General features: G+C 43.7%; 1 protein-coding gene across 1 annotated transcript in view; it reads right to left on the bottom strand.

Annotated features, from left to right (window-relative positions):
• DRD2 (dopamine receptor D2) overlaps positions 1 to 16093 on the bottom strand; it is a 64603-nt gene that overhangs the window by 14440 nt on the left and 34070 nt on the right. The window contains exon 2 of the mRNA XM_007060471.4: positions 5381 to 5693. Coding sequence (XP_007060533.1) covers positions 5381 to 5662 — 282 coding nt within the window. The 5' untranslated portion in view covers positions 5663 to 5693. The remainder of the gene's footprint in view (positions 1 to 5380; positions 5694 to 16093) is intronic.

Below are 16093 nucleotides of genomic sequence, written 5' to 3' on the forward strand. Positions count from 1 at the left end.
TGCAATGCTAAGTCAGTGCTAAATATTCTTGCTACGTTCCTCACTAGGGCTCCCGTCACTTGGCATTCTGTGGACCTTATATTTAAGGGAAGAGAAAGGAATTCGATCCAGGTTGCTGTTCTGCCTACCCAGGACAAGGCAGGTACTGTAGTTAGTCCCAAGTGCTATGGTAACGACTCCAGTTTGCTTATAATTGAACTGATGACTAAGACTATGTCTACACTACAAGCTATGGCCATAATATTTGCGCTCATGCTCATCTGAGCTAGCATGCTAACAATAGTCATGCTGCTTTGATCGCATGGGCAGTGGCAATGGATGCATGGGCTAGCAGTCCCGAGTAAGTACCCATGGGATGTGGGCGGGTTTGTACTTGGGATGGCTAGCCTTTGCCATTGCTGCCCGTACCAGCATGGCGGCTACTAATTTTAGCCTGCTAGCTCAGAGGAGAGCTAATGTGAGTGTGGGACGTGAAGGGGAGCTGGGAATCACACCACTAGCTTGTAATGTACATATAGCCGAAATGGAATCCCTTCCATTTGCCTCCAGCCTTGTAGTGGTTGACGACCAGTCACTAATAGATGTTCTGTAGGGAAAGATACAGACACTGCCCGGGGAGATGAGCTGGGTGACTGTGTAGATCGGTTCCAGTGCTAACTTCCATGACTGTGATTAGATTTTTCTCTCTACTAATTGTAGAAGAAAGATCCCCACAGCAACGTGATGTCTACCTTCTGGGGAGCAGTTTAAGCTGCATGACGTAAAGTGTGAATTAATCTTCATTACGGATTCTACATCCTGCTGATTTGGGTTTTTCAATTTTCCTGATGTGCAGTCAAATATCCTGTCTCCTCTTCTTCCCTCCTCCCCTCCCCAGATATACTAATACTGATTTCTGCAGTTAACCAGAACCCACACAGCCTAACCTGGGGACACAATTAACACCAACTGCGGTGCATAAATGTGACAAGTATTTTCAAACAGTTATGAAGGGGCAATGGGCTACCCCTATGCTAACATGGATATTAAACTCCCCAAACATTTGTCCTTCATATTAGGTACTAGGTGTGACAAGGTGTTGCTGGGAATGTATGGGGCATCTGATATGGTTAGGAAAAAACCAAGTAATTTCTCACTAATTCTACCATTTAAATCAATTGGTTTAACAATCAATTACTCTTACAAACAAATCTTTCCGACCCTGATTCAAGAGCGCACAAGTGGAACTTGAGGCATGGGGCCAGTTCTCTGCAGGCTTGATCCTAGAAGCTGCTGAATGCCTGATACAGCAAAGCACTTAAGCATGTGCTTAATTTTAAGCACGCTCATGTGCCCATTGACTTCAGAGGGACTACCCACCCGCTTAAGGTTAAGCACATGGCTAAATGGTTTGTAGGACCCGGGCTAGAGCACTCAGCACTTTGCAGGATCAAGCCCTTGAAGTAACTGGGACTATTCAGATGCTCAAAATTAAGCAAGTGCTTAAGTGTTTTGGTGCATTTGGATGGTAATTAACAAATTCTGATTGTGAATCCATTATCATCCCCACTTTCTTGAATGTGTATGAGACAAGGCTGGGGCAGTAAAACCTTTTATTGGACCAACTTCTGTTGGTGGAAGTTACAAGCTTTCAGGTTACACAGAGCTTTTCTTCAGAGGCTTGTACCTTCCACCAGTAGAAGTTGGTCCAATAAAAAATATTACCGCCCTGGCCTTGTCCTTTTCATATCCTGGGACCAAGAGGGCTACAACAAAATTGCCAACAACTATTGAATATATGTGCAATCTTCGTTAAAAGAGTTGCAAAATGTGGATGAGATGGGTAATATTAATCATGAATATTATCTGAAATTGTATAGCTTTAATATAGCATTCAATTACAAATGGAATTTGTACAGAATCTCTCATTTGAGGAGCTCAAAGCACTCTATAAAGATTAAGAGCTAGATTGTACCTTGGACTACCTACTCACGGAGGGGAGTAAAGGGAAGTAGAACACTGTGCAGTTACCCGTGTCTCCGGTCTGGATACACAGGAGCAAGCAGGCATTGTGTGGGGATGGTGTAGGCAAGCAGCAAATGGCTACTTCCTCCCAAAGCAAGGAGGAAGCACAGGGAGGATTTGTGACTCAGGGTGTGTGTGGGGTGCCTGTGAAGTACAATGCTTCTCAGCGCTGTTCCTCTGGGGCACTTTATGCACCACCCCTTACGCAATCTAACCCTAAGTATTCAAATACCTGGGCAACCCCAGTCGGCTATTAGTGAAGTGGCAACCAATTGTCTTATAAAGCAAACTCCTCTTCCCTTCTAGACTCCACTGATACCTAGTGGGGATGCTCTATGTAAATGCTTCCAATTGACTTCAGGGCTGTAGACTAGATTAAAAGGCAATAACTCGGCAGTGAGAAAATTAAAATCAAGAACCCTGCTGTGAAACATAGATCAGACAGAGGTCTCAGCAAAGGGCTTTTCATTTGCAGTCTGAGTGTATTCAGCACTTGGCAGTAATTATTGTTTCTCTGTCCCCTCTGTAAAGTAAATAACTAAACTTCTGTAGCACCCTTGAGCCTTGATCCAGCGGAGTACTTAACTTTAAACATGTGACTAATTCCAATGATTTCAGTTAGACTACTCATGTGCTTAAAGTTAAGCACATGCTTAACTGCTTTGCTGGATTGCAGCCCTGACTTCTTGCTTGTTTTGACTGCAATTTAATGTTCACTTTGTAATTTTGCATGTGTAGAGTTCTCTGGAAAAAACCCTCCAGTTTCTCTCCAATTACAGGCCCATCTAAAAGAAAGAATATTGAAGGAAATGTCATTTATTTAGCTATTTTTCTTGTTAGATGAATTTAGCACCGGTAAATGATGCCATATGGACACCTCTTGATGTCTACTACTTATTTAGAGACTACAGCAGCAACGTAAGTATCCTTCCTTTCCTCTCACCCAATTTGCTTCAACCTTAATTGAAAAGATCTTCTCTAGGTGGTCAGACATAGATATATAGATAGATAGATGTTCAGTCTCCATGGTTTATTCAATCCTTGGCTTCTCCTGATAGCCACCAAGCAAAGGCCAATTAGTAATGGTTTTGAGGGTGATGTGGACACCTAATCACCAGGAATTGGATTGAGACCCCTTGAAGCTCATTTCACATAGGTCTCAGACAGTCATCACATAGTAACATATGTAACAACTTTTTGGCAACCCGAGTAGAACTTTACCCAGTACTTTAGGCATTGTGGATGCAACTCATCCCTGTGTAGAAGGCTAGCACAAGGCCTAAGTACAACTTAAATACCACTTAAGCCCTTATGTGGTACATAAAACTTCAGATCGTTCTTTGCACAAGAGGTTAAATTGCTTAGTGTGCTATTCCCTGAGTCAACCAGTCTCCAAAGAAAGTAACGTTTTCTCTCTCTTTGTGCCTTTCTCTGACGTGCGCTCGTGCACACAAGTTTTTCTAAAGATCTGAAGAACAAGGGCCTTGTACTTTTCTATTATCCTTTCCCACACATTGCACTTCGCTCTTTCTAGCTATTTACGTTTCCAGGATCATTTGATGTCAGCTAAATGCTTGGCAGATTTGGAATATTCCGCTTTCACAAAACACGGTGCCACTCAAACATGGCTCCAAACGCAGAGGCACAAAATTCTTTTATACCAAAGTGACGCTCTAACTACTGTAATGTGACAAGTAGCTCACCTGTGATTTTGTTTCTCTTATATATTATGACACAGTAGCTCTGCATTTACATTTTGCACATACAATTGCACGTTTTCCCTACTGCTGTGGTTTTTAAGAACTATGCCGTGGTCCTGTGTGTTCGGTCAGTAGTCTATATAGTTTATTCACACAACATCAATGAGGTGTTAGGGGCCCATTCTTGTGCTTGGGCATGCGTTGCACATGGCTGTGTATCTTGGAAAATCCATGTCAACTCAAGGTTAGTCCTTGTTGGGGTTTCCCTCGGACCTCTTCCACTTGGTTTCCCCAAGAATTCAGAATGCCTGCAGTGTCATGACTCAGGTTTCTTTATTTAGCATACAGCAAATCTACACTGAGCTGGTCAGACTCAAGTGTAGGGGGTGGGTATAGAGCGTACCACATGTCCAAACCTCTTCCTTTATATACATTGACACATTTGCATTTGCTATTCATGGCATCACAGGTTTTGGGATTGACTTTGTCACTTTGTATGAACCAATATAGCATGCACTGGCCATGCCTGATTTACTCTTTGCCCGTTTTACATACCAGGCTTATCTTACCAATTGTTATCTTGTCCATTGTAAATTGTTATCTGAGTGTTCCCCTTATCTTAGCTAGTGCAGACATTCTGTTTCCAGCCTGCTGATCCTTTCCCCTCCCTAATCCTGTCTCCCAGGAACTGAGGCCTCACCTATGTCCAGTTACTCATGTCAAGCTAGGCCTACGTTCCTCTGGTTTTGTTTTTCTTTTTTTATATTAGCATTTGTCTCATTTGCATTAGGCAGCACAGTAATAAACATGATTGTTAATAGTAATAATTTTGGTGAAGAAAATTTGACCAAGAACCACATAGTGAATCCTATTCTAAGTGCCACAGAAGCTTTAATGGCTATATAGAACACCTAGGACCTTCCTGTTTAAGGTCTTATAAAAAAAATCCACACATAAATTCCGTGTTCAACTGATCACCTCAGAAGGATAAAGAGTGGAAGCAATCTTACTGTAATCTTAAAGGCCAGATCCTTAAACGTTGTTAAGCAGCATAGGTCTATTGCAATGGCGCTGTTTTATACCAGCTGAGGATCTGGCTCTAATGCCTTATAAAGATGTCACCTTCGTATTCCTCAGACCTGCTCTGGGTGGGTATGCAGAATCTGCTCACATTGCAGGCTAAATTAATGTTGTCTGAGTTTTAAACTCCTGTTAGCCTTGTAGAACTAGTACAGCTATGGGGAAAATGATCTGGATTCTCTTCTTTCTTGTGCATGCTCAGTAGATTAGTGAACTAAGCACCAGACACACCTGAGCAAACCCATCGAAGACAATGGGACTGCACATGTCATGGAGAACATAATCTGAAGACAGTGGAGCATCCCGGGTGTCACAGAGGACCTAATTTGACCTCCAGAACCTTTGTTTGTGGTGGTGATGATGTGTGAAATAGGAAGAAGCCTGCCTGACTCTCAGATTCTTGGTTGCATTCACAGGGCTGGCAATTAGAAAAATGAGTAGATTTGTTTCTTGAAATTACTGAGAGGCAGTTATTATTCTGAGTAGAGCCACACTTTAAATAGCTGATTCCCAAGCCACTAATCTTCCACTCTCTGGATATAGGCATCAGAAATATTTGGCTTGCAGAGGATACGCTACAAAGCAATGCCACCTACCTCCAGGTAGACTACCCAGGGCATCACCAGAGTCGCCACCAAGAGATCTGCCACGGCCAGACTCACGATCAGGTAGTTAGTGGTGGTCTGAAGGGCTTTTTCCCTGGACACGGCTATGCACACCAACACGTTGCCGAAGACGATGACGAAGATAAGGAGGGTGAGAAGCATGGCATAGTAGTTGTATTGTGGCTTCTGGTCTTCATCGGACCCATTGAGAGGCTTGCTCCAGTTCCTGTTGCCAATGTCATCATTGTACCAGGACACGTTCAGGGGATCCATGAAGGTAAAAATGCCAGGTTCCAGCTCCACCCTGTCACAAAGAAGAAGCCACATGATACTCAAAGACTAGAGTGTAATGGATCCATCATGCACACACAAGCTCATGGAGGTCAGCTCCATGTTTCTGTCATATATGCGAGTAAACCTTGCAGAGGCTATGACACTTACTGGTCTTAGGGTCAAGGCACTGGAGTAGGACTCAGTGCTCTTGGCTATGTCTGAATCACTCAGACAAGTCAAGTAGGCCAAAATCCTCAAAGGGAGTTAGATGCCTAAATACCATTGAGGATCTGGGCTTTAATCTCTTTGAACCTGAGTTACACAGGTACTTAGTGGAGATAATACTTTGCTACCTCACAGAGACATTGTGAGGATAAATCCTTTTAGGTCTGAGAGGTGCTCACAGGCTACAGTGATGATGCCTTGAAAGTACTTTGCAAGGCAGATAGAACCTGAATAAGTGTATCCCTTTTACTCACTGCTGGGTTCCAATGGAATTGGTTGTTATGGTCACTTCAGCAATAGGGGAAGGGTGAACCTCTATGTGGTCAGAGCTTCCCTTGACAGATGCATGTGTGTACTGGAGGCAGATCCCAGGCTTGTCTAAACCTAATTAAGATGGGAAACTCCGATCTTAAACACTTCTAGAACACCCTTTCTACCTTGCAGTAATTTATCCACCAGTCTTGCCCTAGGAAATGCGACCACTTGGATATTTTTTATAAAGCAAACAAAGGGAGCTGAACTTTCCGAACCAATCCTCTAACATGCAGGGCCCACAAGTAATCCAGTGCTTGGCTCCCCACACACAAGCTTGCCAATGCACTCAGTCTCAATGCTTCGCAATCCTGATCTGCAGCATCCCTTGTTATTCCATTGATCAGCCTTGTTTAAGCAGATGCACTGTGAAACTGTAATTTTACGAGGAGGGCAAATCTCTCTCAGAAGATTAGGACGAGACCATTCAGGCCCAGATTTTCCAAAGTGCACACAAATTTTGAGCACCTCTGTTGTTGTGTGCCCAGATTCAGAGACGTGCTGTCTTATTTGCAGAGATACTGAGCTCCACCGCTTGCATTGACTTCCCATGGGAGCCAGGAGTGCTCAGTCCCGAGGCATCTGCTCTCTTATTGCCAGATCAATCTGATCCAATGCCTAGATCCCCTTCCCCTATCAAAAGCAGTGAGTTGTCCATCATCCCTTAGCAGTGCTGACCCTGACAGCCTCCATCCACTCCTTTTCACGCTCCCCAAACGTATTGCTACATCATTGTATTGAAAAGGGACCCAGATGAACCATGACAACTGCATTTAAGGGTCTCTGAACGTTCATTCAGATGGACTCAAGGCTGCAAGGAAATCAAACAAAAAATATCTAGTTACAAGACTGACATTTGAAAAGCTGACTAGCATCTGGCACCGGAACAAGGAGGAGGCATCAAACCCAGTCAAAGCACCAGCCCAGCATGCAATCAGAGCAACTCCTAGCGTTGCTAATACATTAAGCTCCTATTATCTTTCCTGAGTCGTTTTTCCTTTCATGCTTTTTAATGAGATTTCCTTCGCTTCACATTGGTTTCTTGCTGCTCGTTAAAATGAACAAGGTAGCAGAGAAAATATAAATAGTGCATCACTTTCCCAATCCCTATCTCCTTCCTTCAAAAGGTGTCCTGCTCCGGCTGACCTGCTGGCAACAAAATCCCAGGCCCTGACATTCTCTGCTCTCTCTTGATGTAAACAGCTGCTGTTCCAGCATGCACTGGAACCTAAGCTCGGAGTCGCTTACCTTGCTTTGCCGTGAGAATTCTGGGTTGGACCCTATGTGCTTTATTATTTTAGCTACACTGCAGTCAGACCACTGTGTGCTCCCATCAGTTCTCCTGAGCTATCAGGATGGGTCGCTGTTTCAATAGGAGACCTTCCAGGATAAACCTTTCCGAAAGAGGTATTGGTACCACAGGGGATGGTACCTGAGTTGTTGTTGGACAGACCTGGTTCAGCGCTGAGTTAATGTTCACTGAGGTGACATAAGCCTAAGGTCCCAATTCCTGTCCACATGGAGGGGGGCTGAATCCTGTCTGTCTCTCTGACATAGGATCCTATATAGTGCCTGTCAACATAGTATCTACGTGATCCCGCCCTGCTAAAGTCAATGGCAAAACTCCAATTGACTTCAACGGTAGCATGGCTGGACTTGAGGTTACTAATGTCCTATGATACTTTTAAAAAAAACTCTAAAAGTAGGTGTAAAATCCCCAGTGTGCTGAAATTCTAATTTTATTACTCCATTCTGCTTCCCTAAATTCCCCCTGCAGTTTCACCTGGATACGGGAGTCTCGGTCACATTTATGTCCTAAAATGTTGGGTCGTACTTCTGTTTGCCAGCTCGTTGTTATTAAGTGTGGAATCTAGCGTGAAATGTGTGACAAGAAAATGTCTATCATTTAGATTTGGGGAGCTTGGAATTGCCAATACAAGAGGGATTTGTCGGTCCCCTTAATTACATATTCCGCCGTTGGCAGGGTCCTACACCAAGAGCTCCAGAACTTGCCTTCCCATCTATGCACCAGGACCAGTTAGGTAATGTGTATTCATGGAGTCAGGGGACCCCCTACTGGAATCTCATAGTCATCATTGTACAGTCTGGAAGATAAGATGGTTATCTGTTGTGATACCTTTTTGACCTAACCTCCCAGGCTTGAACAGTTAGCCATGCTGCATTCTCATCACCTTTGCAACCCTGCCCCTTGACACTGGACTTATCAAAGAAGGCAAGCTCCAGACTTGGCTTTAGTTTAAAATCTTGACCTACTTTAACTTCCATGTGACCCAGAGTCCAACTCTTATGGTGTAAAATACCGCTTGCCCGTGACCTGCCCTTCCCAAAGCCAGGGTTCATAGTAATCCTTCCCTGTTAGGGACAGTTCGGTATATCCCTGCACATTCATAACCACCTGATAATGCTGATGAGGGAATCTTACAGACACATAAATGGCAGAAAGAACCCGCAGTGTATGCAGCTTCCTTTACCGCTTGGCCCTGATTTTCAGAGACGCTGAGCTCTCTACAATTACTCCCTGTATCTAGCAGCCAAAGTTCTTTGAGATCCTGAGAGTTTTCTTCAGCGGCTGGCCCCTGCTCAGACTGCATCATTTCAGGACCAACAAGAGGAGATAAGCAAGTAGATCAGTCTGAGGGTGAAGCAGAAGATCTTCACACCCCAGATAAAAGCACAGGTATTAGTTGGTCTTCGACAAGCTCCTTATTTCCAGAGGAGAGTCTATAATCCACCAAATATCACTCTCAAAGGGATCAAAAGGAGCCTCGATTAGCTCCGAGTCCAATGCTTTTAGTGAAGCCCCTGGCTGCTGGGTTCCCAACTGCACCTACGATGCTGGTGTTTTCAGATTAACATCCTGCTGCCAGTGGCATTTTCTTCCAGCTGGAGCCCTTGTGAGCACTTCGTGGAGTGCAGAAATCTGCTAAAAGGCTTTTATGGGAACAAGGTACCTTACAAAGGGCAGCATAGCCCTGGGTTGCACAGCTACTGATTGCTCCAGACACGGCCCCTCACGTCCCATTTTCCACTAAAAATGAGGGGCTTATTACAATGATTGTGCTGCTGAATCATCAGCGGAAAGTGATGCTCTCATCTTGGCAATATTGTCCAGGCTAGGGATTGATCAGACTATCCAGGGAAGAGCCAAGAGCTTTCCAGTATAAGGGTTTTTTAAGCTGTTTTATTGTTGTTTATTATTTATATTACAGGAGGGGTTAGAGGTGCCCAGTAAGTTTGGGGCATTGCAAGGAAAATTCTGCACCAGTTTCATTACTATTAACCTTCCCATGCTTGTAAACTTGAAATACTGGGCCTGATCCATGAGTGTGTTGCTCTGATTTTATTAAATCAGTGGAGGCTCATTGGTGTAAGCCAGGAGTAAAGCAGAGGTGAGCCAGGAAATTGTTATTAAAATGTATCCCTAATAAATGCGCTGAAACCTGACATTTGCCAGTCATCCGTTTTCTTTTAAGAGTTGGCAAAGTCTGTTGTTGTGTTTTTAATTTTTTTCTGAAGAAAACAAAAGTTTTAGGACAGTTTTTACAGTACAAAATGAATGACAGCAGTGGAGTAACTATAGGCAACCATATAAAGGCAAAGCAGCATGCACGGCTAAGTGTTACAAGAAGGAGCAGTTATTCATGAGTATTCCGACCAGTGTTGGGTGTCTGTGAAGAACTTTGTGTATCCTGAAAACAGCAAGAATTTGAGCGCGGCTGATTATCAGGCCAAACATGTGTACTGGATGGAGAAGCATTCATTGTTATTAACAATTCTCTGAATGGAATATTTCAGTCATCCAATCAGAAAGCAGAAACACTACCATGTGACCTAGATCAGCAACTACATCATATGAGTAACAAATAGCAAACAGTGGGTGTGACAGATGTGAGTCCTGGGAAGTGTAAAGGAGTTCAGAAATCGATATTAGGATGTGAAAGACAGGCATGGACTTTTGTGACCATAAATATCAAGTAGGGGAATCCCTGAGGTGTGGTTAATGCAAATTCCTCACTTTGGGTTATGCAAAAACCTAGCCTTCTGACACTACACCCTGAGCAGCAGCCCTTTGACTGGTGATTGACTGTTCCTGGAGAGTGGAGATCAAAGACCTGAGCTGTCTGGTTGGGGTTCTTGTTCCTGGTCTAAAAAGGTGACATGGACTTGTAACCAAGTGGGCAAACCCAGTTGTGGGGTTTGAAAGACTGACACATACCAGAGCTCTAGGATGGAGTTGGGGTGACCTCTGGTAAGCTTTTATATGGGAACTTTCATTGTTTTTATATGTTTGTTTTGTGAGGGCTGGTTGGTAACTGGTGTACACTTTTATAGACCCAGGAGACAAGTTAACCACAGATGCTGGACCCTAGACAGACCTGCTGGGGAAACCACAGTGAGATGCAGTGGTACTGTAAGCCTAAACTCCCAATCTGAAGGGAGAGAGATGCGGGTCTCTGCGTGAGAGAGGCTCAGAGCTGGAAACCTTAGGAGGGTGTCCTTGAGGAAGACCACAAGGTGTGTGTGTCAAATGTGCGGTTAGGCCTGAAACTGTGACGGTGGGAATGAAAAGTTTGTAAACAATATCCTTGAAAAAATCAGTCAGCCTTTCTCCTTAGGCTCATATACTTTGTCTGTTGTTGTGGTAGACAGAATTATTCATAGAAAATATTTAGTCAATACTTACCAATCATGGTACATTTTAAAAAACACTCTTATTCCTACACACACAATTTGTAAACTAAAAAAGGGGCTGAATTCTTAATGAATTTTAATTCTACCAAATAGTTTCATCACCACTAGTTGTCATTATTGATAGACAAGTCATTGATGATTTAGAGGTTTGGTTCAGATGCTTATCCAAACTTATCTGAACCGCTAGAGAATAAAAATCAATTTGGAAATACCATGAGAAGAGCCTTTCTTGTTGTATTACATCTGCCTTTGTGGGCAAACTACAAAACACAGAGAAGTATGAAAATTAACATACAAATATGAATGTCTTTTTGGAAAATTTTGTGTGTGGGGGGGTGAAGGATAGGAACACTATGTAACTAATCAGTCCATTGTGCCATAATCTTGTTATGTGACTCATGCTACATCGTATCAACAATCTCTCATTACAGCCTTTGTCTTGAAGATGATTTATGAGACCTAGAATGTGCATTGCCCGGTGTATGAAATATACACTGCCAGATATTCCTCTGTCCTGCTTGGTTATCCGGTGCTTTGTAGTAGAAAGTAGAAAGAACCAGGGCATCAGACTGCAGCATGTGCAGCCGAAGCAAGGCAGTGCACGTAATTCATAATTACGATCATGAAATTTCAGCTACCACATTCTTGGGACAAAACTCCCAGGGTAGTAAGGAATGACTCTAGTCTCAGAGTGTCTGTGAAAAAGGAGGGAATAGCATGAGCTTTTTAACACATATTGAATACAGTCATTAGCTGCTTGGTTAATACTGAATACTCCAAGAACTTCCTAGTGGAATAACCCTGTGGTGCCGCTGAAAGTATCGGATATGTATAGGCAAAATGTACCTGCTCTTCTGCTTGATGTGCCAGGCGTCCGGGTAGAAAGCATGTGCTGTGCTGCTGAATAGTCCTATGTGGCCAGGTAGAAGATGGACTTGTGGTCAAGATGCTGGACTGGAACTCAAGAGATCTGAGTCCTGTTCCCAATTCTGTCACAGACTACCTCTGTGACCTTGCTCAAGTCACTTAATCACCCTGTGCCTCAGTTCCTGTAAAATGGGGGTGATTAATAGTTCCTATCTCCAGCCCATTGTCTTTTCCATGTAGATTGTAAGCTTGTTGAGGCAGAGGTTGCCTCTTGCTGTGTGTATGTACAATACCTAGAACAACGGAGCCTGTTTCTCAGTTGGGGCCTCTAAGAGCTGCCATAACATCAGCAGAACACACTTGCTGCCGAATTCCAAGTAAAATGCACCTGATTTGCTGCGGAATGTACCTAAGTTAACATTCTGCTGATTTCCATCGAGTTTAAATAGATATAGCAGGACACCAGGTACCACTGGGGAACCAGCAGGTAAAGGGTTAAGCTCTAATTTCTTCATCCCATGCATCTTTTAGCACATTCATTGTCCTCTGTGGCTGCAGATACACACAGAAAGTTAAAAGACTTCCTTCTGAGCGACAAGCAGAGAATCTCAACGGGCAAAGGAGTTCAGATAAGGATCCGAAGTTCTCTATGCTTTTCCACAGCCTATTGGAATGGAGCGTGACCTGTTTGGCCTAGAAGTCAGGATTGGAAGTTTGCTAGCCTCAGAACACGTTGGTTCCTTTGGGGCAGAATGTTCTGCCAAAATAAACTTTCCTGCGGCACTTAACGAAAAGAAACAAAAGAAACAAATATGAACTTAGCAGAACTTTTCCAAGGTTTGAGTCTGGGTTCAAGCTTTGGGGAAAGTGGAGGGTCATTTCCTGTTATACCCAAATGGACTCCCCAGCCCGGTTTTTGACAAGAACTCCTTGAGAGCAGGCATTGTGGAGGAAGAATTGCTCCAAAACATTTCTGTTTTGATACACAACAGGAGCAACCACACTGATGCAGACCAAGGCCCATCTAGCCCAATTTCTTGCCTCCAACAGTGGCCGGCATCAGCTGCTTCAGAGGAAGATATAAGAAGCCCTGAACTAATGGGATAACCAGTCCCCAGAGAAAGTTTCCTCCTGACCCCTGTTAGTTAGCGGTTGGCTCATGTTCTATAACAGGCGAGTTCATAGTCTCTCCAAAACAATCTTTATTTTTACAGCTCTGGATGTTCTTGCTGTGCATAGAAATCACCAACCCTCTTTCATACCCTGCTAAACTCTTGCCTTCAGTGATATGTGACGCAGGAGCTAGAAACTTGAGAAAGGTTCCCTGCATAAATTGATTTTCATGGCCAAGGTCTTCAGTGTTGTTTCTCTTCTCTATCCATCAAGAGCAACATTGCTAGCAGGAAAGGACAGCCAGACTTCTGCTCTAGTTTCATTCACCCCTGTACCTTCAGAGACAGATGTTGAGAAATCAGGTATTCAGCAAAGACATGCTTTGTCATTCATCCGATGAATGGACAGGCGCAGCTTCCAAATCACACCTAAGAAATACTGGTCCTAACCCCACAGAAAGACCAGCTGAGCTACCTATAAGTGGCTTTCATCTAGCAGAGCAAGGGTTGCTGGACTGGGAGGCTGTGTCGGTGTCCAGTGATTTGTAAATAACTCAAAGGCCGTAAATTCTGCTTTACAAATGGAATAATTGTGCCAGGGTTAGAACTAATCAAATGTACAAAGATTCTTTCTCTTAAGAGTAGCAGCGGGAACTCCAGTCTAGTGCTACAGAAAATTGGCCAGATCCTGAGCTGGAGTAACTCAGCAGAGTTTCATTGAAGCCAGTGAGCTACACTGGTTTACACCAGTTGAGGATCTTTTCCAGTGCCGTCTTGTCGTGACATAAATGGCATATGAGGGAATCAGTTTGACTAATTAAAGCCTAAACCAACCAATCAAAAGCCAAAAATGCCTCGCCAGGCTTCTTCTGTCTCAAACGTTTTATTTTCCTTTCAGCTCCTTTACATAGTTCATGTGTAAACACTGAATTTGCATTTCAATAGGTAAGCAGGTAGGACTAGAGATGTGCTTCCAAACATGGAGGAGCTCAAAACATGACAAATTTGTTGTTTTTCTACCTGTAATGTCCGTGGAGGTATGCTGGTTGGGCAGCATGTAGTATCCATGGATGTCCTGCATAAACCTCCCACAAACGTCCGATTTCCAAAAGATGTGAGATCACTTTCTGTCAGGGCCTTTGCAAAAGTTATTGACTTGGGAAGAAGGATATTTTTCAACACATCACCTGCATCCCCAGTACCAACAGGGTGAGGGCATTTAGGATTAGTAGCCTTGGCCAGACTGGAAAACATGTCAGTTGACTGGTTTGTAAAATCTGCACCCATCACAATCAGTGAGCACAGGTAAGATGACGTAAAGCAGGTATGAAGGCTGCCATCTTGCCTGATGCCAGAGATTGAATGGAAGACTTCCTGTGCTCAAAGCAGGAGTCTCTACAGCTTGAGCTAAAGAAGCAGGCTCTCTGGCTGAGAGCTGTACCAGTGGGTGACACCAGCATGAAACAAGAAATGACAAAGCTGACAGAAGGCAGCTCAGAAAAGTATTTGCTCCCTCTTCATGCTGGTGGATGTGAAGGCTGAGACCTCTCATCTTGCCTGTCGTTGGGTGCTGAACTTATTGAGGCTATCTTAATGTGTACAGAAAAATCCCTCTCCTCCCTTTTATCTCATACAATGCCTCTGTAACTCCGCTGGGGGCTCCTGGAGACAGGACAGTGAAGCTCAAGTCCCTGGAACCACAACTTGGAGTTATGGTCCCTTTGTTGAGGTACATTTAGGATACTTTCCTGGACTGTAATGCATGATTTAAATAAATCTTCTACCCCCCGCCTCCATCTCTTCCCACCACCTCTCTTCCTTTTCCATCTCAGGTCCTCTCTTTTGTCTCTTCTTTTCATCCCCTCCCCTTTTATTCAGCGATGGTTTCTGTATATGCGCCAAACCCTTCTTCCAAGTGGCCTCCCATATTATAATGCTTTCCTTGTACTCTTGGGGTCCCCCCCCGTTCCATAAGGGATTCATATGTGGGATTTGTTTTCCTGCCAAACTGTATCTAAGCCCCATTTCTGTCTCCTTCCCCCTCACACAGGTTTATTAGTAGTAGTAATAATCTTGTACATTATGGTTGTGTCCAGAGGCCCCAGTCAGGATCAAGGGCCCATTGCGCTGGGTGCTGTATTGGACTCAGAAAGCTGACATTCTCAAAGATGCCTGGGTATTGTTTGTACTCGTAACAAACATACCATCCAGCTGTTGAGATCCTGAGGCAGTGCCACGACAACACGGCCATGTTGTGTCGCAGAAACACGTTGCAAAGAGATGGTGTCATGTTATATTTCCTCCCCTGCCTGAATTACATGAAGGGCTCTTACGCAGAGTGTAAGACAGGCTTGTAGGACAAGGGACAGACCTGGCGAATCAGATGGAACCAATCCTGAAGGTTGGCACCAAATTTGTAGCTACTCATTGCCTAGAAAGACAATGAAACTCCGGGAAGACTAAAAAGAAAGAAAGAAGAGAATAACACCCAAATCTCAATCCTTTGAATTACCCAATCAGTGTATTTTGACACAAATAATGTTAATCTATGCAGTGCCTGTCAATGTGTCTAATAGAAATGACTCAGGGCCTCAGACTGAGAATTCAGGAAACTAAATTAGATATCACTTAATGCATAACCCCCCCAGTAACTTTGAAGTCTCCCTTTCCAGTGCAGTTTGTTCTAAAAGAATGTGTTCTTGTTTTGCCTGGTGACTGGAGACCTGAATGCCTAGCGGTTAAGTGCGAAAAATACATGTATCATTTAAATGAAAATATCAAAACCAAAACCTGGGAGACTGCTTTGTTGTTTCTCTTAGTCGTGCGAGCAAACAGAGAGCCTAGAGAACAGTGAGAGCTCTTTTGTAGATACATCTCTCTTGCAAAAGGAGTTCTCCAGTTTTACCTTTCAGAAACACGTGTGAAAATGTAAGCTGAAATCAGAGCAACCTAGAAGTTTCCTGGAGGGATGAGGAACTCATGCTGCATATGGTGATGGATCTAGGTTGGAGAATGTCAGGGGACTTTCAAAGAGCAGCAAGCAAACTAGTCTGGTTAAAAGAAGAACTGGCCTGTACTGCTGCTGCCCAGAATTGCAGGTAATCTCATCATAAACCTTTCTTGAAGTCTTGAAAGTTTAGCATGTGACTTCTTAATTTTCATGAAACTCTGCACTTCCTAATGTTAGCACCATGATGGAGGA

Source organism: Chelonia mydas, chromosome 22 (genome assembly GCF_015237465.2).
Source record: "Chelonia mydas isolate rCheMyd1 chromosome 22, rCheMyd1.pri.v2, whole genome shotgun sequence".
Lineage (NCBI taxonomy): Eukaryota > Metazoa > Chordata > Testudines > Cheloniidae > Chelonia > Chelonia mydas.